Source organism: Mesoplodon densirostris, chromosome 9 (assembly GCF_025265405.1).
Source record: "Mesoplodon densirostris isolate mMesDen1 chromosome 9, mMesDen1 primary haplotype, whole genome shotgun sequence".
Taxonomy (NCBI): Eukaryota; Metazoa; Chordata; class Mammalia; order Artiodactyla; family Ziphiidae; genus Mesoplodon; species Mesoplodon densirostris.
In genome coordinates this window covers 108,053,873-108,073,889 of record NC_082669.1, presented here as the reverse complement: position 1 = coordinate 108,073,889, position 20,017 = coordinate 108,053,873, and the positions used below count along the sequence as shown (strand labels likewise).

General features: G+C 53.5%; 1 protein-coding gene and 1 long non-coding RNA gene across 2 annotated transcripts in view; both read left to right on the top strand.

Annotated features, from left to right (window-relative positions):
- Positions 1-4,746: 4,746 nt before the first annotated feature.
- LOC132495731 (uncharacterized) lies at positions 4,747-6,597 on the top strand. Its single transcript, XR_009533333.1, has 3 exons — positions 4,747-4,796; positions 5,158-5,244; positions 6,528-6,597. It is a non-coding gene; the product is annotated as an uncharacterized LOC132495731 (long non-coding RNA).
- An 828-nt stretch (positions 6,598-7,425) lies between these two features.
- Positions 7,426-20,017, top strand: part of SMARCD3 (SWI/SNF related, matrix associated, actin dependent regulator of chromatin, subfamily d, member 3) — a 32,970-nt gene continuing 20,378 nt past the window's right edge. The window contains exons 1-2 of the mRNA XM_060108835.1: positions 7,426-7,531; positions 9,233-9,373. Coding sequence (XP_059964818.1) covers positions 9,335-9,373 — 39 coding nt within the window. The 5' untranslated portion in view covers positions 7,426-7,531; positions 9,233-9,334. The remainder of the gene's footprint in view (positions 7,532-9,232; positions 9,374-20,017) is intronic.

Genomic DNA, 20,017 nt, shown 5'->3' with positions numbered 1-20,017 from the left:
CTGACTGGATTGTCTGGGATTTTTTTACCTCTGAGTTTTAAGCATTCTTTGTATAGTTTAAATACTAGTCATTTGTCTGATATGTGTTTTATACATATTTTCTCCTATCCTTTAGCTTTTATTGTCATCTTCTTAACAGAGTCATTCAAGAGCAATTTTTAAAAATATTTATTGAGCTTCCCTGGTGACGCAGTGGTTGAGAGTCCGCCTGCTGACGCAGGGGACACGGGTTCGTGCCCTGGTCCGGGAGGATCCCACATGCTGCGGAGCGGCTGGGCCTGTGAGCCATGGCCACTGAGCCTGTGCGCCCGGAACCTGTGCTCCGCAACGGGAGAGGCCACAACAGTGAGAGGCCTGTGTACCGCAAAAAAAAAAAAAAAAAAAAAAAAATTTATCAGTTTTTCCTTTTATGGATGGTGCATTTGGTGTCAAGTCAAAGAACTCTTCACCTTGCCCTAGATGCCAAAGATTTTCTCTGATATTTTTTCTAAGGGTTTTATAGTTTTATCTTTTACACTTAAATCTGTGATCCATTTTGAGTTCATGTTGTATACGGTGTGAGAGTTAAGTGGAGTTCATTTTTGTGTCTTTGGATGTCCAGTTGTTCCCACACCATTTGGTGAAAGGTTATCTTTTCTCCATTGAATTGCTTTTGCACTTCTGTCAAAAATCAGTTGAGCATATTTGTGTGAGTTTATTTCTGGGTTTTCTGTTCTGTTCTATTGATCTACGTATCTATCCCTCGGCCAATATCACATTGTCTTGGTTACTGTAGCTATAGCATAAGCCTGAACATGGGGGAGAGTGATTCTTCCACTTTATTCTTCTTTTTCAAAAATGTGTTAGGTACTCTAGTTCCTTTGCCTTTTTATATAAATTTTAAAATAATCTTCTCTTTATCTACAAAAACTCTTGCTGGGATTTTGATAGGAACTGAGTTAACCTGAATATCAGTTTTGAAAGAGTTGATGTCTTCACTAGGTCGAACCTTCCAAACCATCAACATGCTATGTCTCTCCATTTATTTTGGTTTCCTTTGATTTCTTTCATCATCATTGGGTAGTTTCAGCATATAAAGCCTGCACATGTTATATTTACACTCACTAAATATTTCCATCTTTTGAGTAATTGTAAATGGTATTTTTTTTTAATTTCGATGTCCACGTGGTCATTGCTAGTACATAGAAATGCTATTGATTTTTGTGTCCTTTTATAATCTGTGGCCTTGCAGAACTCACTTATTAGTTCTAGAAGGTTTGTTTGTTTGTGGGCTTTTTAAAAAAAAGATTTATTGGGATTCTCTGTGTAGACAGTCATGTCATCTTCAAATAGGGATACTTTTATTTCTTCTTTATGATTTGTATGTCTTTTCTTTCTTTTTTTTGCCTTGTTGCTCTGGCTAGAACTTCCAGCAATGTGTTGAATAAGAGTAACAAGAGTGGACATTTTTGCCTTTTTCTGGATCTTAGGGGACAAGCATTCAGTTTTTCACAGTTAAGTGTAGTGTTAGCTCAAGGTGTTCTGTAGATGCCCTTTATCAAGTTGAGGAAGTTCCCTCTATTCCAATTTTTCTGAGAGTTTTTATCATGAATGGGTGTTGAATTTTGTCAAATGCTTTCTCTGCATGGATTGATGTGATCATTTGATTTTACTTCTTTAGCCTGTTAATATGGTAGGTTACATTGATAGATTTTTTAAAAAATATTTATTTAGTTATTTATTTTGGCTGTTCCGGGCCTTAGTTGTGACACGTGGGATCTTTGTTGCAGCATGCGGACTTCTTAGGTGTGGCATGAGAACTCTTAGTTGCAGCATGCATGCGGGATCTAGTTCCCCAACCAGGGATCGAACCCAGGCCCCCTGCATTGGGAGGGCAGAGTCTTACCCACTGGACCACCAGGGAAGTCCCAACATTGATAAACTTTTTAATATTGAAGCAGCCTTGCATGCCTGGAATGAACTTCTTACATATTTTTCTTACTTGTTGTCTATCTTTCCCATTTGAAGTCAAGTTCCGAGCAGGAAGAAATTTTTTGGTTCATTTTATTCATTGCTGTATCCTAGTCCCCAAAACACCACCAGGCATATAGTAAGCTCTCAACACCAACTCGTTGAATGAATGAAAGAACAGTAGAGCTGTGAAGAGAATTCCCAAGATTAATGTGAAGGGAGATTCCAGGATGACAGCTGTGGGCAGCCAGGCCAGGTGGAACATGTCAGAAGGCTCCAGAAGAGCTTACAGAGCCTGAATGCCCTGAGAAGAGGTCTAGATAGTCTGCAGAGCTTTGGGGTTGATTTGATAAGTACATAGAAAACTAAGCAAACAAACAAACAAGCATTTTTAAAAAAGTAATTATTATTGTGGTGCATCTACACAATGGAATATTATTCTAAAAAGAAATGAGCTATCAAGCCACAAGGAGACATAAAAGGAGGAGCCTTAAATGCATATTTCGAAGTGAAAGAAGCCAACCTGAAAAAGCTACATCCTGTATGATTCTAACTATATGACATTCTGAAAAAGGCAAAGCTATGGAAACAGTTAAAGATCAGTGGTTGGCTTCCCTGGTGGCGCAATGGTTGAGAGTCCGCCTGCCGATGCAGGGGACACGGGTTCGTGCCCCGGTCCAGGAAGATCCCACATGCCGCGGAGCAGCTGGGCCCGTGAGCCATGGCCGCTGGACCTGCGCGTCCGGAGCCTGTGCTCCGCAACGGGAGAGGCCACAACAGTGAGAGGCCCGCGTACCGCAAAAAAAAAAAAAAAAAAAAAAAACCAACCCTTCCTGAGGGCTTCCCTGGTGGCGCACTGGTTGAGAGTCCGCCTGCCGATGCAGGGGACGCGGGTTCATGCCCCGGTCCAGGAAGATCCCACATGCCGCGGAGCGGCTGGGCCCGTGAGCCATGGCCGCTGGGCCTGCGTGTCCGGAGCCTGTGCTCCGCAACGGGAGAGGCCACAACAGTGAGAGGCCCGCGTACCGCAAAAAAAAAAATAAATAAATACAAAAAAACCAACCCTTCCTGAGGGCTTCCCTGGTGGCGCACTGGTTGAGAGTCTGCCTGCCGATGCAGGGGACACGGGTTCATGCCCCAGTCCGGGAAGATCCCACATGCCACGGAGTGGCTGGGCCCGTGAGCCATGGCCGCTGAGTCTGCGCGTCCGGAGCCTGTGCTCCGCAACGGGAGAGGCCACAGCAGTGAGAGGCCTGCGTACCGCAAAAAAAAAAAAAAAAAAAAAAAAGATCAGTGGTTGCCAGGGGTTAGGAGAGGGAAAGATGAATAGACAGCATGGGGGATTTTAGGCAGTGAAACTACTCTGGCTGATACTATAATGCTGGAGACATGTCCTTATACATTTATCCAAATCCAGAGAATGTACAACACCAAGAGTGAACCCTCAGTAAACTATGGACTTTGGGTGATTGTGATGTGTCAGTGTATGTTCATCAGTAGTTACAAGTGTACCCCTCTGCTGGGGGACGTTGATGATGGGAGAGGCCATGTGTTGGGGTCGGGGGGCTCGGGGGTATATGGGAACCCTCTGTACTTTCTACTCCATTTTGCTGTGAATCTAAAATTGCTCTAAAAAATAAAGTATTTTTTAAGCTAATTATGAACTCCAGAGAAAACAAAAGTTGCCCAGGAGAAGAGCAATCACAGTTGACTCTATGGGTTCAGTCAAGACCACGTCCAGGTATTTGTGGGGCTTGAAGCTTATACAATTGAGGGAGGACTCTTTAAGAACAGAAAAGCACTAAATCAGAAAAAATCTGATCAACTCTCAGAGCAGTTTCTGGAATCTTTGTACCTTCCCTGTCCTGATCTGTGGGTATGTTTGGGGGACAACGAAGCAGGGAGGGGGCTGACGAGTCCTGAAAACCCCAAGGAAAGCCCAGAACTCCAGAAGGTACAGCAGCCCCTTGCTGGTGCCCACCAGCCCGGGACAAAGCACAAACTCCTGGGTGAGCACCCCGGACCCCCGCACCAGGCAGCCTCCTTCGCCTGCCCCCCTTCAGTTCACCAGGCCGGTGCCCAGCTCGTCAAGACTCAGCACCATCAGGACCATTTTTCTTAGATTCCATATCTATGTGTGAGCATACGGTATTTGTTTTTCTCTTTCTGACTTACTTCACTCTGTATGACAGACTCTAGGTCCATCCACCTCACTACAAATAACTCAATTTCGTTTCTTTTTATGGCTGAGAATAAAGATGCAGATGTAGAGAATGGACTTGAGGACCCGGCGGGGTGGGGAGGGTAAGCTGGGACGAAGTGAGAGAGTGGCATGGACGTATATACGCTACCAAATGTCAAATAGAGAGCTAGTGGGAAGCAGCCGCATAGCACAGGGAGATCAGCTCAGTGCTTTGTGTCCACCTAGAAGGGTGGGATAGGGAGGGTGGGAGGGAGACGCAAGAGGGAGGGGATATGGGGATATATGTATACGTATAGCTGATTCACTTTGTTATACAGCAGAAACTAACACACCACTGTAAAGCAATTATACTCCAATAAAGATGTTAAAAAAAAAAAAAAAGACTCAGCACCAAGGCTGCCTCTTCCGTGGACGTACTCCCCACCCTCTTCCCCAGAGTTGCCTGCGGGGGGCACGGGAAGAAGCCCACCGGACATGGATTTGAACGCCAGCTCCGCCACGTGTGAGTTACATGGCCTCGGACGTGTCACTTGACCTCCCAGAACTTCGTGTTTTATCTTCTGTAAATGCAAATAATAATGTCCGTCCTGCAGGGCTGTTGGGAAGAACAAACACCTGATACAGTGCTGGACACGTGGTGAGGGTGAGGAAACACGGCTTTCTTACTTTTTTGTGGCGGGGGGTGGGGCACACGGCATGTGGGATCTTAGTTCCCTGACCAGGGCTTGAACCTGTGCCCCTCTGCAGTGGAAGCGTGGAGTCTTAACCACTGGACCACCAGGGAAATCACATTTTTCTTACTTTCTAGTAGCATTAAAAATTTTTTTTAAATTGTGGTACAATACAAATAAAAGAAAATTTACCATCTTAACCATTTTTTAAGTGTACAGTTCTGTGGCATTAACTATTGTTAATCGCCACCATCCATCCACAGAACTGTTTTCATCTAGCAACACAAATTCTGTCCCCATTAATGCTAACTCCCCATTCCTGCTTCCCCACAGTTCCTGGCACCCTCCATTCTACTGGCCGTACCTCCCCAGCACTGGGGCTGGCCTCTGTGACTGGACTCCTTCCTTCTACCTGGTGTAGTAAGCTCTTTACCTGTATTAATCCCCCACCTGGTCCAGAGGCATCTCATATCCCTGCCCCACAGATCCTAGTACAGGGCCGGGCCCACAGTAATACCAGCTCCAGGAAGAAGCGCAGAATGCCTGAGGGAGATGAACAGACAAAGGGTCCCGTGTGGGTTCATGGGTTTGTGGTCTGATTTTACATAGTGGGTGCTCAGAAAATATTGAAAGTCTAAAAGATGATATAAATGATTTTTGTAAACTTTTACATATTTTTGGAATGGGTAAAGTACTCTAAATTCAAAAGCTACAAAAGAAAACACAGTGGAAAGTAAAGGTCCCTCCACCCCTGTCCTCCAGCCCTGCACCAGAGGCAGCTGCTGTGATCAGTTTCTCCTGTATCTGTCCAGAGGCCTGTGTGTGTGTGTGTGTGTGTGCACTCACACACACACACACACACACCAGCACGCTTTACACACTGTTCTGCACATTTTCCTTCTTTTTTTTTTTTGCACTATGCGGGCCTCTCACTGTTGTGGCCTCTCCCGTTGTGGAGCACAGGCTCCGGACGCGCAGGCTCAGCGGCCATGGCTCACGGGCCCAGCCACTCCACGGCATGTGGGATCCTCCCGGACCAGGGCACAAACCCGTGTCCCCTGCATCGGCAGGCAGACTCTCAACCACTGCGCCACCAGGGAAGCCCTGCACATTTTCCTTTTATTCTCTTGTCTAATCTTTGAGATTCTTCTCTATCCTTCTCTATCAGTACATAGAGGGTTTCCCTACTGGTTTTTTTGCTTTGTTTTGTTTTGTCTTTTATTTTTGTCCACACTGCACAGCCTGTAGGATCTTAGTTCCCCCACCAGAGATCGAACCCGGGCCCTTCAGCAATGAAAGCACAGAATCCTAACCACTGGACCGCCAGGGAATTCCCTCCCTGCTCTTTGATAGATTCATTGAGTGGTGTATTTATCTTGTCACCTGTTTACACCGGTCACGTGATTTGTTTGCTATGTCACCTGTTGATGAACCTTCAGACGTTTCCAGATTCTTGCTATTCAAGCAGTAGTACAGTGAACGACCCCAGGTCTCACTCACGAATGATTAAATTTTGTATATAGTTGTGTGTGTGTGTTAATCCCAAACTCCTAATTTATCCCGCCCCCCTCCCGTTTGGTAACTATGTTTGTTTTCTATGTCTGTGAGTCTACTTCTGTTTTCTAAATAAGTTCATTTGTATCATTATTTTAGATTCCACATATAAGTGATTATCATATGATGTTTGTCTTTCTCTGTTGCAGACAACAGAATCGTATTCAGCCTTACAAGGAAAGAAATTCTTTTTTTTTTTTTTTTTTTCTTTTTTTGTGGTACGTGGGCCTCTCACTGCTTTGGCCTCTCCCACTGCGGAGCACAGGCTCCGGACGCGCAGGCTCAGCGACCATGGCTCACGGGCCCAGCCACTCCGCGGCATGTGGGATCTTCCTGGACCGGGGCACGAACCCGTGTCCCCAGCATCGGCAGGCGGACTCTCAACCACTGCGCCACCAGGGAAGCCCCGGAAAGAAATTCTGACACATGCTACGGCATGGATGAACCTTGAGGACTTTATACTAAGTGAAATCAGCCAGTCACATAAGGGCAAATACTGTATGATTTCATTCATATGAGGTATTCAGAGTACTCAGATTCACAGAGACAGAGAGCCCATGGGGTGACCAGAGCAGCCTATCTAGCTGGACGTCCAGAAAGGGCTTCTCTTGGCTGCCAGAGTCCCTGCAGAGACAGGAGTAAAGCTGGGAGGAACCCAGATTAGACCATGAGTGTCAAGTGCATAATGGGGTGGGGGGCATGGGTCAGAGCCTGTCCCTGAACCTGGAGTGGAACCGAAGCCCCCTCCCCACCCCACAGGGTGTGTGTGTGTGTGTGTGTGTTTGTGTGTGCTTGTGTATGGTCCTAGAGTAGGTAACGCCTGCGGTCACATCAGACGCTCTGACGGTCTGTGTGAATCCATGGGCGCGTAGGTGCATCCACAGACCGAAGGCACATCTGTGCACAGACTGCAGATCACAATGGGCCCGGCAAGGGCGCGCCGCGGTGCCCCTAGCCTGGAGATCACATATTCGGATGGATGGGGCGACGCTGCCTGCTCTGATCCCTAACTCATTATTAAGCTCTTCGCTCTTTGCAGACGCTCCCTGCGCCTCCCCCGCTCAGGGCTGCAGCGGCGCAGGCGCCGGGGCCGAGCCGAGCGCCGAGCTGGGAGCGAGCAGCCGCGCTCCGGGCCAGGGTCCCGGGGGAGCAGGTGAGCGACCCGCGCCGCGCGGTCCCCAGGCCCTTGGAGGAGACGCCGCGCCGCCGCGCTGCGCCGGCACCCCGGCCTTCCCTGCTTGGCAGTACCCGTCTTGCTTCTGTTGGCATCACCCCTCCTTCCCTTGCCTGGCATCCCTCCTCCCCCCTGCCTGGTATCTCCTCTCCTCCCGTCTGCCTGGCATCCCTCCCCCCGCCCCGTCTGGCATCTACCCCTCCTCCCCTTGCCTGGCACCTCCCTTCCTTTCTCTTCCTGGCACCTTCCCCTTACCTGGCACCTTCCCCTTACCTGGCACCCCCTCTCCCTGCCTGGCTTCTTCCTCCCCTTCTCCTTTCCTGATCTCTCCCCCCTCACACTACTGACTCTCTCCCTCCCCCTGCCTGGCACCTCCCCCCACGCCCTTTCTTGCACCTCTTCCTTGACTGGAAAACTCCCATCCCGCCTCCGCTCTGATACTCCCCCTTCCTCACCCCTGCCTGGCACCTTTCCCTCCTTCCCCTACCTGGTACCTTCCCCTTCTCCCTCCCCTACATTTCCCCTCTTTCCCTTTGCCTGGCACCCTCCTGCCTGGTACCTTCCCTCCTCCCCATGCCTGTCACCTCCTCCCTGCCTAGCACTTTCCCATCCTGCTTCTGACTGGCATCCTCTCCCTCCTCTCCACCCCCTGCCTGGCACCTCCCCTTCTCCCCCTGCCTGGCACTTCCCCTCCTCCCCCCTGCCTGGCACCTCCCCTCCTCCCCCCCTGCTTGGTATCTGCCCTCCTCCCCTCTGCCTGGCACCTCCCTTCCTCCCTTGTGTCTGGCACCTCCCCCCTGCCTGACACCTCCCCTCCTTCCCCTCCCCTCCTCCCTACCGCCTGGCACCTGCCCTGTCTCCACTTGGCATCCTCTTGCCTGGACACCTCGCTCCCTTCAGATTGTCCCTCTGTCTCCCACCTTCCTGCAGGGCACCTCCTCCCAGCCCTGGGCTGGTAACATCTCCCCTGCTGGCATCTCCCTCCTCTCCTTGCCTCCCCTTCCTCCTCACCTTCTCAGAGTGGCCCTCTGGCCAACACCAACTACACGTGACCCTGAACTGCCCTCAAGCCCCGCCCCCCGTAGGTACCGCGCTGCCCCCCCATCCCCCACTCCCCACCATCCGCCCAGGGGCTCCAGCTCACAAGTTGGGCTCTGACCCCTGCCCACAGTCGTCCTGCTCTTGCATGGGGGTGAAACCAGGCTGTGCACACAGGGAGGGTTCCCTGTGAGCTGAGCAGAGTACAGAGCAGGTCAGCTCTACCTGCCGGCCACCCCTAGACTCCCTTGGGATGTCCCTGAGCTCCAGAGGTCATCCAGGTCCCAACCCAGCTGGTCGTCCTCCTCCACCTATTGCCAAGTCCCCCAGATTTGCCTGCCCCGCCAGGGCCTGGGCTCTGCCTGGATCCCCTGCTCTCGTCCATCTAACTCTGTCCTGCAGAACCCGCCTCTGACGGCTTCCTGCACTCACACCGCTCCCACCCTACACTCCTCCTCGTGCCACCCAGCCGGGCTGGCCCTCGCCTGCCCCCTCGTCCCTTCCTGCACACCTCCTGCCTTCCTCAGACCGTGCCAGGGAGTGGGTCCACACAGCAGGCCCCTCAGCATCCTCAGGCCCATTGTGAGTCTGCCTCTGGGGCTTGGGGTCTGGCCCGCCCCTCCCACTGCCCTCTCCTTTCAGATCCTCCTCAGAATGGCCCTTGGTGCTGCAGGCACGGTAGGCTCTGGGCCCGGGCACCGAGGGGGCACTGGATGACTCCCCCACTGCAGGACCCAGCCACCTATGACTCCAGGCCTTCAGCACCCACCCGCCGTGGTACAGGTAGGCACTGTTTCCCCCACCAGCCCAGTAGCAGGAGCCCTGGGGCTCCACTGAGAGCTGGTGGCTCTCAGCCTCTGGTCACACTCCATGGCCCCCTCTGGGCACTTCTGCCCCCATCTGGACCCGTGGCAGTGTCTCTTCTCATCCCCTGTGACAGCTGGAGCCTCTGCACAGACCCTGCTGCCAGTTGCCACCACCGTTGCCCTCCCTCTTGCGCAGCGTCCCCTTACCTCCCGCCGTCCCTGGGCCCTGCCTCTCCAAGCCATTGCAGACCGGGACGAGTGAGCCTGAAGCCAAGGTTTTGGTTCATGTGAAAATGGTCTAGTGCTCTGGCTGGTTCCACTTCCTCCCCACACCCAGACCCCCAGACACACCTCCTTGCCCTCGTGTGTGTGTGTGTGAGTGCCCCCGTGTGCCTCACACCCCCCACACACGTGTGCACACATGCTTTCTGCCAGTCGGGAGGAACAGGAGCCTGCTGAGCCCTGGCACAACTTGGGCCCTAGAAACCTACCCCCAAACATGTATGGCGAACACCTGAAAGCCTTCCAGGCTGCAGGCGGGGCTTTGTTTGGGTCAGGAGGGGTGGTGGTGGCATCCCATTTCAGGGCCTCTGGGGCGGCCAGCCCTGCACTGGCTCAGAGGCACGCTCAGGCCTGTTGCACGTCAGTTGGACCCTCCTGAGCCTCCTCCCGGCAGTGTGAGAGGAGGACAGCCTAGCTAGTCCCGCATTGGGTGCCCGTGGTCCAGAAGGAAGTGCTGAGGCCCCACGTGAAAGGCCATCTGCCCCAGAGCCCCATCCATCTGTGGGGAGGGAGGGGTTGGAGCTGGGTCTGAAGCCCGCAGCCTGGTCTGAGCTCTGCCTGTCCAGCCCCACCCGTCACTTTGGCCACCTCACCGGTGGGAGTCACCTGGCAACAGATGGGATGCTCTCAGGGCCCTGGAGGTGTAAGGGACCCAGTCCCCACCCTCAGGCTGGCAGTCCAGGATGGGGAGCAGACTTGGCCATCCCACAGGAAGTGCCAGAGTGGATGACTCAGGCCTCTGGGCTCTGACGAGGGAGACGTCAGGAAAGCCCTTCGTAGGGGCAATTTGAAATTGGCTTTCAGAGAACAGGAAGGTGGGGCAGGCGGTAGGCTGAAAGAGAGTGCTTGTCTCAGCTTCTCCTCCCTGAGAAGGGGCACAGGAACTTGCTTTCCTGCCTGGGCCGCTCTGAAGGCCAGGGCAGCCCTGCCCCCTCTCTATCCCGCACCCCTCTGGTCGGTGGGCCCAGGGCGGAATGGTGCAGGGCACTGGCCCAGAGCTGGAGCAGCACTGGATGGCAGAGAGACCATCACCGGGTGCTGGTCACCATGGAAACACATGCAGTTCATCAAGGCCCCCAGACAAAGGTCCGACCCACTGGCCCACACCCTAACCACTGCCCTAGGCTAAGTGCAAAAGTGTTCCTTAGCTCGTGGGGTTGGTTTGTAAATGCAGACTCCTAGAGAAAAGGTGTGAGCTAGTGTACTAAATACATTCCTCCCGGGCAGCTCTAAAGGTCTGGGGTTCTGAAGGTGGAGGCCAGGTCGAATGGGGGGCGGGCTGATGGGGGGGCAGCTCAGGGCCCTTACGTAGGGAATCCTTGTAAACTGCAACTGATTTGAGATGCCCTGAGATAAGCCCTCAGGGGCTCCCCAGCTGCAGTAGGTGGGTGCCCTGGGCTGTTTCCATCCTTGCCCAAGGGGGATGATCTACCTGAAGGGATGGGTGGGGGGGGAGGGGAGGCTTGAGAAGACTGGGGGGTCGGGAGGCTCTGGCAGCAGTGAGTCCGTCGTAGTGACACCTGGTCCCCGAGTGGCCCCAGTCACGAGGTTCAGTCTAGGATTTCTGGGGAGTCGGGAGCCCCGACCTCCCCACGTGATGAAGGTGGTGAGGGGCGAGGTGCTGGGGGAAGTTTCTGGCATTTTATTTTGGAGTCACGTTGACATAAAATTGGCCTTCATTCCGCGCACGCAGTCGCAGGCGGGGAGCCAACTTTGACGCCTGGTGGCTTGGGCACGTGCTGTCATTTGGATGCTGACAGGCCCCATGCTGGCGTCTAGACAGCACGGGCGGGCGGCATGGGCCAGGCGTGCAGCAGCTGGAGGCTGTCTTTGCCCCAAGTGCCTGCAGTGTGATTGCAAGTGAGAGCTCGTCGTGAGTGAGCGTTAAGTGGCAGAGGTAATGAGCTGAGGTGGCAACCAGGGGCAGGTGTCACCAGAGGACGCCGAGCCGCAGACATGCAGGACGAGCAAACGGCTCTCCTCTTGGGCTGGATTCTGAGCCCTCTTGAATCACTGCTCCGGAGGGTCCATGGGGGGCATTCAGCTGAGGGAGACTTTGGGGGCGGGGCTGTGGCTCTTTGGGATATGCAGACCCTCGGTAACTCGTAGGGACCCTACGGGGGAGTATCTGGGCCCCCGTAGCACACCTCAGCCTGGCCCACCTCTTGATTTGCTTCCTAAGCTGTGAAACCCATTCCTCTGTGCCCCACACTCACTTCCAGGAAATTTGAGAAACTGTCTCATGAGCACGTGGCCACTCATGCCTTTACTGGAATTTACAAACTTGGATCATCTCCCATGTCAACCTTCTTTCCAGACTGAAGAACATTCTGGGGCTTGGAGTGAGGAACAGTACGCTGTGAGGGGGGCGGGGGAGAAAAGATGCAGGAAGATGTACTCGCCTCATTCCAAATGAGCTTGAGGTAGTTTGCAAAGACACAGTGAGGACATCAGGACAGGGGAACGCAGGGTAGGGAAAGGAGGCTGTAGCCAAGGGTGAGGTGAGCAGACACCACGCAAACCGTGAGGCCCAGAGCCCCCTCCCCCAGCAGGGACGCGTGAGGGGTTACGCTGCCTGTGGGACAAAAGTCAAACCATTTGCCCCAAACGACTGTGATTTCTGGCCATGAGACCCCGAGAAGCGTCCCCCGTGTGATGACACGCGGGGGATTCTGTGTGACACGTTAAGCGATATCCTCAACAAGTCCACAGCAGTTTCCTCGGGCTAAGCCCAGGGCTGACAGAACATCACATGGCTGTGCAAATACTGCTGACCGTGCTCGATCCAAAGGTAAAATTTAGAACAGCTAGAAGAATGCATTGCCTGTTAACATCTAAAACAAAGTTTCCAACGACTATCAGGCAGCAAGCAAGTTTGTTTAAAATTGGGAATCAAGTACAGAGTTATCAATACATTCTTGGGGTAAGGGGATGCTCCTCATAGGACAGTAAAGACCTTGAGGAGCACGTGTGCCCAACAGGCGAGCTTGGATACAGGGAGGGACGCGTCACACACCTTACCCCCAGGTCCTGAACCCACTGAGAACTAGATACAGATGGCAGGCATTTATCAACTTTATGGCAGGGAAGCTGGGCTGAAGAAAGAAGCCTGAACCCGAGCCCAGATGTAGAAGGTGGACCTGACCCCCTAACCTGGGGTTTGCTTACCTGGCGCAGGTTAACAGGAGGAGACGGGCAGCCTCCTGTCAGCAGACCCCCCTAAATGGGAAGGCAGGCCACGGGGGACAGCTGTGACTTCACCTCCCCCCCGACCCAGGAGAGGAACTTGTCCAGAAGGTGTCAGACCCTCACCACCTCATTAGACAGCCACTCCCAAAGGGAAGAGAGGTGGGGCGAGGTGGCAGGGGATTGTTCCAGAGCCTGGGCTCCTGAAGAATAGATTAGAGGCCTCCTTGTGAACACATGATGACAAGAGAACAGGGTCCCCTTTGCGGGGGGCGGGGCATCCACGTTGCTGGACAGTGACGTCAAAGCTCAAGTTCAGACTTGGGAGTGACCTTCGACCCTACCCCTTCCTTCTCTCTCCATCGGGACCATCGTTTGATTTGATTTGATTTCCTAGACACATCTCACTTCCATCCACGTCTTATTCCCCCTCACCACGCTAGTCCATGCTGCTGTTGTCTTCCGCCTGGATGACAGCTGGTGCCCCACACAGGGTCTGGCCCCCTCCCCCCAGCCCCAACCCATCAGAGTAGCCAAATGGGCTTCTTGTAACACAGGCCTGATCCATTGCGTCTTCCGTTTCCTTGAGGGCTTCACATATGCTGTTCCCTTTGCCTGCAATACCCTTCCAGCTCCCTTCATCTGCCTAAGTACGTGCATCATTCAAGTCTTGACTTAAATACCACTTCTTCCAGGGACACTTTCTCCCACTCCAAGGTGTAAAGTTCTACCTTCTTTTGTCTTGTAGCATGTACCAAAAATTTCAGTATTTCATGGACGTGCTCCTTAAAGGCGCAGACTGCATTTGTCTTGTTCAACACAGTGCTGAAAAAAATATATATGTATTTTTTTGGCCGTGTGGCTTGGGGAACCTTGGTTCAACCAGGGGTTGAACCCAGGCCATGGCAGTGAAAGCGTGGAGTCCTCACCACTGGACGGCCAGGGAACTCCCTGTTTCTTGAATGAATGAGTGGATGAATGGGGCAGTGGGGGAGAGGAGGGGGCCCTGACAGCTGATGCTAAAAGGAGCCTGAGATCCCTCTGTACCGTTGGCCCCGCCCTCTCTACACCCCGACGACCCAAGGGTGGGCCATTCTTGCGTGCCCACGTTGACCTGCTGACACCTGAGCTGCGCTGTGCAGGTGCTCTTGGCCCACGCCCCGGCAGTCCCTCTCCGATAGGACCTGTTCACCATGATGAGGGAAGCCCATCCCCTCTTCGGGTGTTCTTGTGGTGAGGGAGATTCTTCCTTCCTGTGACCTTGGTCTTGCCCTTGGAGTTACAGAGAATGAACCCCTTTCTGCTTCCGCGACATTTGCCCGCCTCCGGACATCCTTGGAGTTACAGAGAATGAACCCCTTTCTGCTTCCGCGACATTTGCCTGCCTCCGGACTCCCACACGCCCTGCGTCTGCTCTCAGGAACATCCAGCTCTGGCGTCTTCAGATGTGACTTACCTGGGTGGGGGGGGGCTGTGCCGGCTGCTCAGGCCTTGGCGCCCACTGGGAGAGCTGGACGGTGGCGGGGCTGTCTAGATAGGCTTCAGAGCCCCCAGGCCTCCTTAGAGGCTGAGCTGTGCCCTTTACCTGCTAGGCAGACTTGGGCAGAGACACTTAGCTCCCTGGGTCTCAGTGTCTCCTTGTAGGACAGGACTTAATCCCCTGCCTATAAAGACTCCAGGGGAAGCTGAGTACCAAGCACTCTGCACAAGGCACGCACGCCATGGATGCGGGGAGCGCCCCTCATCACTGCTGGGTTAAAATGTGATGCTGGGCGCTGTCCTGGCTCCAGGTGTCAGCTGTAGACCCCAGAGCACTGGCTCTGGTGACCGACCGGTGTCTCCCCGGTTTCCAGCCCAGCCCACTGTCCTCACTGACACCGTTGCCTCATAAAGGCTAGAGTCAGCGAGAAGCCCCGGGCTTTCCGCCCACCAGTGAGAAGGTTGTCTCTGATCCCGGTTCTGAGAGCTCAGATGCAGAGGTACCCTGAGAGCGTTCGCCATCTTTCCAGACAGCAGCTCGCTGTCCAGCCTGATGCAATCGGTGTGTTTGCGAGGCCTGCCTTCTTGGCCTTTAATGACGTTTTTAGCTGGAGGAAAAAAAAAAAAAAGTGAGCCAGAGAGAGCCCTGTGGTCCTCCGTCTCTCCTGGGCTGTGAACAGATTCCTTCTGGTCCAAGCAGCTGAATCAACAGCAGGGGCCCAGGTGGGTGGGCTTGGGGGAGGTGCTGCAGGAGTGTGTGTGTGTGTGTGGGGGGGGGTGGTCCTGCTGGTGTGGGCGGGGCCTGAGTAGAGGGAGGGGAAGCTGAGCTCCAGCTCTGTCTATAAATCCCACTCCACCCCTCCCCCACCAGTGGTAAGCATCCTCGTGCTTTTCTTTTTTCTGGCCTCAGTTTCCGCTCTGAGCCCCGACTTTACCACCCCTTTCCCCATTTTACCCAGGCCTCTTCCTTCAGGAGAAAATCCAGTCTAAGAAACCCTGTCGAAAGTATGCCCGCTGGGTGGTCGACACCCCATCTGTCAAGACTGCCCCCCAGCAGCCCTCCCTTCCTCCGCAGCACCCAAGACTCCACAGCAGCGACTTCAGTAAGGGGAAGGGAAGGGAAACAGGCCGGGGTCAGAATAGTAGCAGCCAGTGTTGACCGAGGGCTTATTGCGGGTTTAAGACTTTTACATGGTTTAACTGATTTGTCCTCGCCACAACACTGTGAGGTAAATGTTCTTATTGTCACCACTTTTAAGATGAGAAACTGAGGTGAAGAGAGGTTAAGAAGCTTCCCAGTGGTTGGGGAAGAGTCCCAGCTGGGGTCTGTCCACCGCATCTTCTGAGGTGCCATGACCCAAACCTCGGCCCTCAAAGGGCAAAGCAGCCAGGCCTCTATACGGGCCAGCATCCCCTGTTCACCCCAGCTCTGAGGCCCAGGTCAAAGGCTAGTTGTCACTGTGCACGAGGCCTGCACCATTTCTTCCCATTAATTGCTGGGACCCTAGGGGTGTGAGAGATTCAGCCCCTAAAATAGGGAATGGGGGCGCGGTGGATTGCAGAGCTCGCACCCGTTCAGAAACAGACAGCCCCTCAACTCCATCTGTGTTGCCAGATTTCCAGCGTTTTAAGAGATTCTGGGAATCTGGCTTTTTATATGAAATCTTTCCATTTTTAAGATTTTTTAAAGCGTTTAAGACGCACTGTGCGCTAAGCGAAACCTGTCTGGCTTTCCCAGTTTGCAGCATCCACTGTGAGCTTTCCTTACCCCATGACCTGTCACCTGTCATCTCTTCTAGCCTTCAGGCCCTGAACCCCAAACCAGTGTTTCTCAGTGGGCCCCAGTTGAGACACACTGCATGAAGAGTTGCTGTCATTTTGGGTGGCCTCCTGCCGTCAACGAATTATAAACGAAATGCAGAGTCTTGTCAAACACTTGAGGACCCTCTGCGAAGTAGAGAAGCATCACTCGTCAGTCCTCAGGGGTGGGCTGCTAATGAGAAGGGCCAAGGCTTTTGGAGATTCTCCCTCTCAACTTGTCCATGTTGTGAACCCAGAGCAGTGGCTGCTGAGGGAATTCAGGGTACTTTTGACAACCAGCGTGAGAGCAGTCAGAGGGTGAGCAGAGAAGAACGCTGGCCTTGAGATCAGAACATGGGAGTTTGAGCCCCTTTGACACTAGTTGGCTGTCTGGCCCTGAGTCTGTCATTAACCTCGTGTTCCTCATCTTTAAAATGGGTATACTGGGCTTCCCTGGTGGCGCGGTGGTTGAGAGTCCGCTTGCCGATGCAGGGGACGCGGGTTCGTGCCCCGGTCCGGGAGGATCCCATATGCCGCGGAACGGCTGGGCCCGTGAGCCATGCCCGCTGAGCCTGCGCGTCCAGAGCCTGTGCTCCGCAGCGGGAGAGGCCGCAGTAGTGAGAGGCCCATGTACTGCAAAAAAAAAAAAAAAAAAAAGGGTATCCTAATAATATCCAGCCCTTTCACTTCCTGGGATGTTGAAAGAACCCAATTAAATCATGAATATTGAACTGTTTTGTAGGCTATTAGCTCCATAAAGATATATGTGTTAATTTGGAGGCGTTTGACAAAGTCTCTCCCAGTGTCTTGAGTATGACACATACAAGTGGCCTGAATGCAGTGGTGTGCTGATAAATACTTAACAACTGGCTCTTGACAGGGTGGGAAGGGGGAGCTGAAATATGATTTGTATCATTTGCTAATGTCTGTGGTATAAATACTCCTACCGTAGCTGATTTTAAACTACCACCGTGACAGTGCAGCACATCACTGGATATTACTGTGATTGAGTAAAATTGCTGCCAACTGAAGACTAATTCCAAAGGGTGTAGATCATTTGGAGAGAGGGCTCTGTCCTGGTGCCTTTTTCAATACGTTCAGTAAAGACTTGGTTGAAGAGAGAAGGTCACGCTCACTGGATTTATGAATGATGCACAGCTGGAAAGGATGGTAAATGTATTGGATAAGGGAATTGAGATCCAGAAGCTCTCAAGCTGGAATAATGGGTTAATTCTTACAAGAGGAGTATTCTTGAGTCCAAAAAAGGCAACTTTACAAGTATGGGATGGAGAGACATGTTTTGGCACAAAGTAGAAAGAGAATCAAGTTTTTAATTGACAGGAAGTTCAGTACAAGTCCAAAGTGGGATGGGTGCTTACCAAAGAGTAATACATTAGTAACAGTGAGGACTTCATTCAGTCCTCTGTGACTTAAAGACAGTTTTCACATATGCCCTCTCGTTTCTATTTTCCTACTCACAATAACGCAGTGAGAGAGGTGTGACGATGCTATACCCATTTTAGAGATGAAGAGACTGAGGCGCATAGAGGTTGGCACTTTTGTCCTCCTGTCAATAGGTGGTGGAATAAAGACTCAAACTCAGGTCTTCTGGCCCCAGCCGCTCCGCGGCATGTGGGATCCTCCTGGACCGGGGCACGAACCGTGTCCCCTGCATCGGCAGGCGGACTCTCAACCACTGCGCCACCAGGGAAGCCCCCCATCTTTTTCATATTCTTTTCCATTACGACATCACAGGATACTGAATATAGTTCCCTGTGCTGTACAGTAGGACCTTGTTTATATAAGTCCATTGTTCTGAGTGCCTTGCATTCTGTGGCTTCAGGCAAAGCAGAGGATGTGAGGGGAGGGGCCGGGTGGGGTATGGACCAGCAAGGAATAGTGAGGAGTAGTGCTGGGGGAGGATTAGTTTTCTAGACCTGCTGTAACCAAGCGCCAGGCTGGGCGGCTTTAACAGTGGAAATGTATTTTCTCACAATTCCAGAGGCTGAAGCCGGAGATCAAGGTGTGGGCAGGGTTGGCTCCCTCTGAGGGCTGTGCGGGGAGGCTGTGCTCCAGGCCTCCCTCTGTGGCTTGTAGACGGCCGGCTTCTGCCTGTGTCTCCTCACATTGTCTTCCCTTCGCGTGTGTCTGTCTCTGTCCTAACTTCCCCAGTTTTATGACACCAGTCATATGGGATTGGGGTCACCCTAGGGACCCACCTCATTTTAACTTGATCCCCTCCTTAAAGACCCTCCGGATAAGATGGCATTCTGAAGTACTGGGGGTTAGGACTCCAACAAATGAATTGGGGATGATGGGGGCTGGAGGGGACACACCGTTCTCCCATGACAGAGGGACTTAGAGAGCTGCCTTTAGAATTTGGAGTCACGTCTTATGAGGAGGGTGAAGACTGCGCTCTAGGTGGCCGGAACCTCCAGGAGGTGACCCCGGGTCACAGCCACCACAGGAAGAGCCAAGGCCCCGAGGGACAATTTGGCTTGCTGCCACCGTGGACTCCCTCGGGCCCCTTGGCTGCCGGGACACCAGCTCCACACCTGGCTGTAGCTTTCCGCACGTGGGAACGCGAGGAGCCGGAGGGAGGCCTCCAGCACCTCTGTTCCCACAGATACGCAGGCAGGCAGTGCACCCTGGCTCGGCGGGCAGCTCGGCCGCTGCTGCTCAGCCCCGGCGCCCCGCCGCCTCCGCCACAGTTCGGGCGCAGCTCCCGGAAACTCAGCGATCCCACCGTCACCCTGGGGCATGGCTGCAGCTGCTGGCTGCTCCACCGCCGCCACGGCGCCCCCACCAACCCACAGCCCCTCGGAGGAGGTAGCCGGCAGGGGCGTTGGCCTCGCTTTCCCATAACGAAGCCCGGAGCTCTGGCCGGGGGCACGCCGGTCCTCCGCTCTTCCACCTCGGGCCGCAGCTGTGGCCATCCCGGGGCAGGAGCTGACGTGAGCTGCTCAGTCTCCCACCCTGTCCACGCCCTGAGCCCCGTCAGTCCCCATTCGGTCCTCAGACTCAGAGTCCCAAGGGCTGTGACTGTGTCCGCTGTGGGAACCGGCGGCACTTCGTACAAGACGGCCACGCAGGAGGGGACGGGCGCGGGGAGGAGACCCTGCTTTTCCTTCAGGCGCCTCGATCGGCAGCTCCCAAACCTCGGCTTCCCTGGGCCGGGCGAGCGGCCTTATGAATTCTTCCTGGATTTCCCTCCAGTTGACTCACTACTTGTGGTGGCTTCTCGATGTCGCCCCTCCCCTCCTTTCCTGCGGCCCCTCCCCTAACCAAGTTTCTACACAGGCTTCTCATGTAAGACCCACGCTGGGTACTAATGGCCGTTCTCTGCTCAAGGAAGCTTCCAGTGGTTTGGGTAGAACCCAGGCTCCTCTTTGGCTCCCTGAGCGTCCATGATTGGCCACTATGAATAATCACCTGGCCAACCCCTCACGGGTACCCTCCATGGCGTTTGGGACAGCCCGCAGGTGAAGGGCTCTGAGGGCTCCTGGATTCACTAGTGCCCTAGCTGGGGCTTGGTGGGCAGCAGCACCCAGAGGTAAGGCAGAGCAGCAGGGCTGAGGCCCCTGGGTCTGGCAGGCTTAGCATCGGAAGCTAGTAATAGCAAGACGATTCATTAAGTGTTTACTCTGTGCCAGACGCTATGCTGAAGTCTGCACATACACGACTTCTTTTTCTTTTTTGGCCGCGCCTTGTGGCATGCGGGATCTCAGTTCCCCCACCAGGGATCGAACCCGTGCCCTCTGCAGTGGAAGCGCGGAGTCTTAACCACTGGACCGCCAGGGAAGTCCTTATACGACCTCCCTTTAATCCTCACATCCACCTGTGAGTCAGGTGAAGGGCTCTGTGTCTTGCAGAC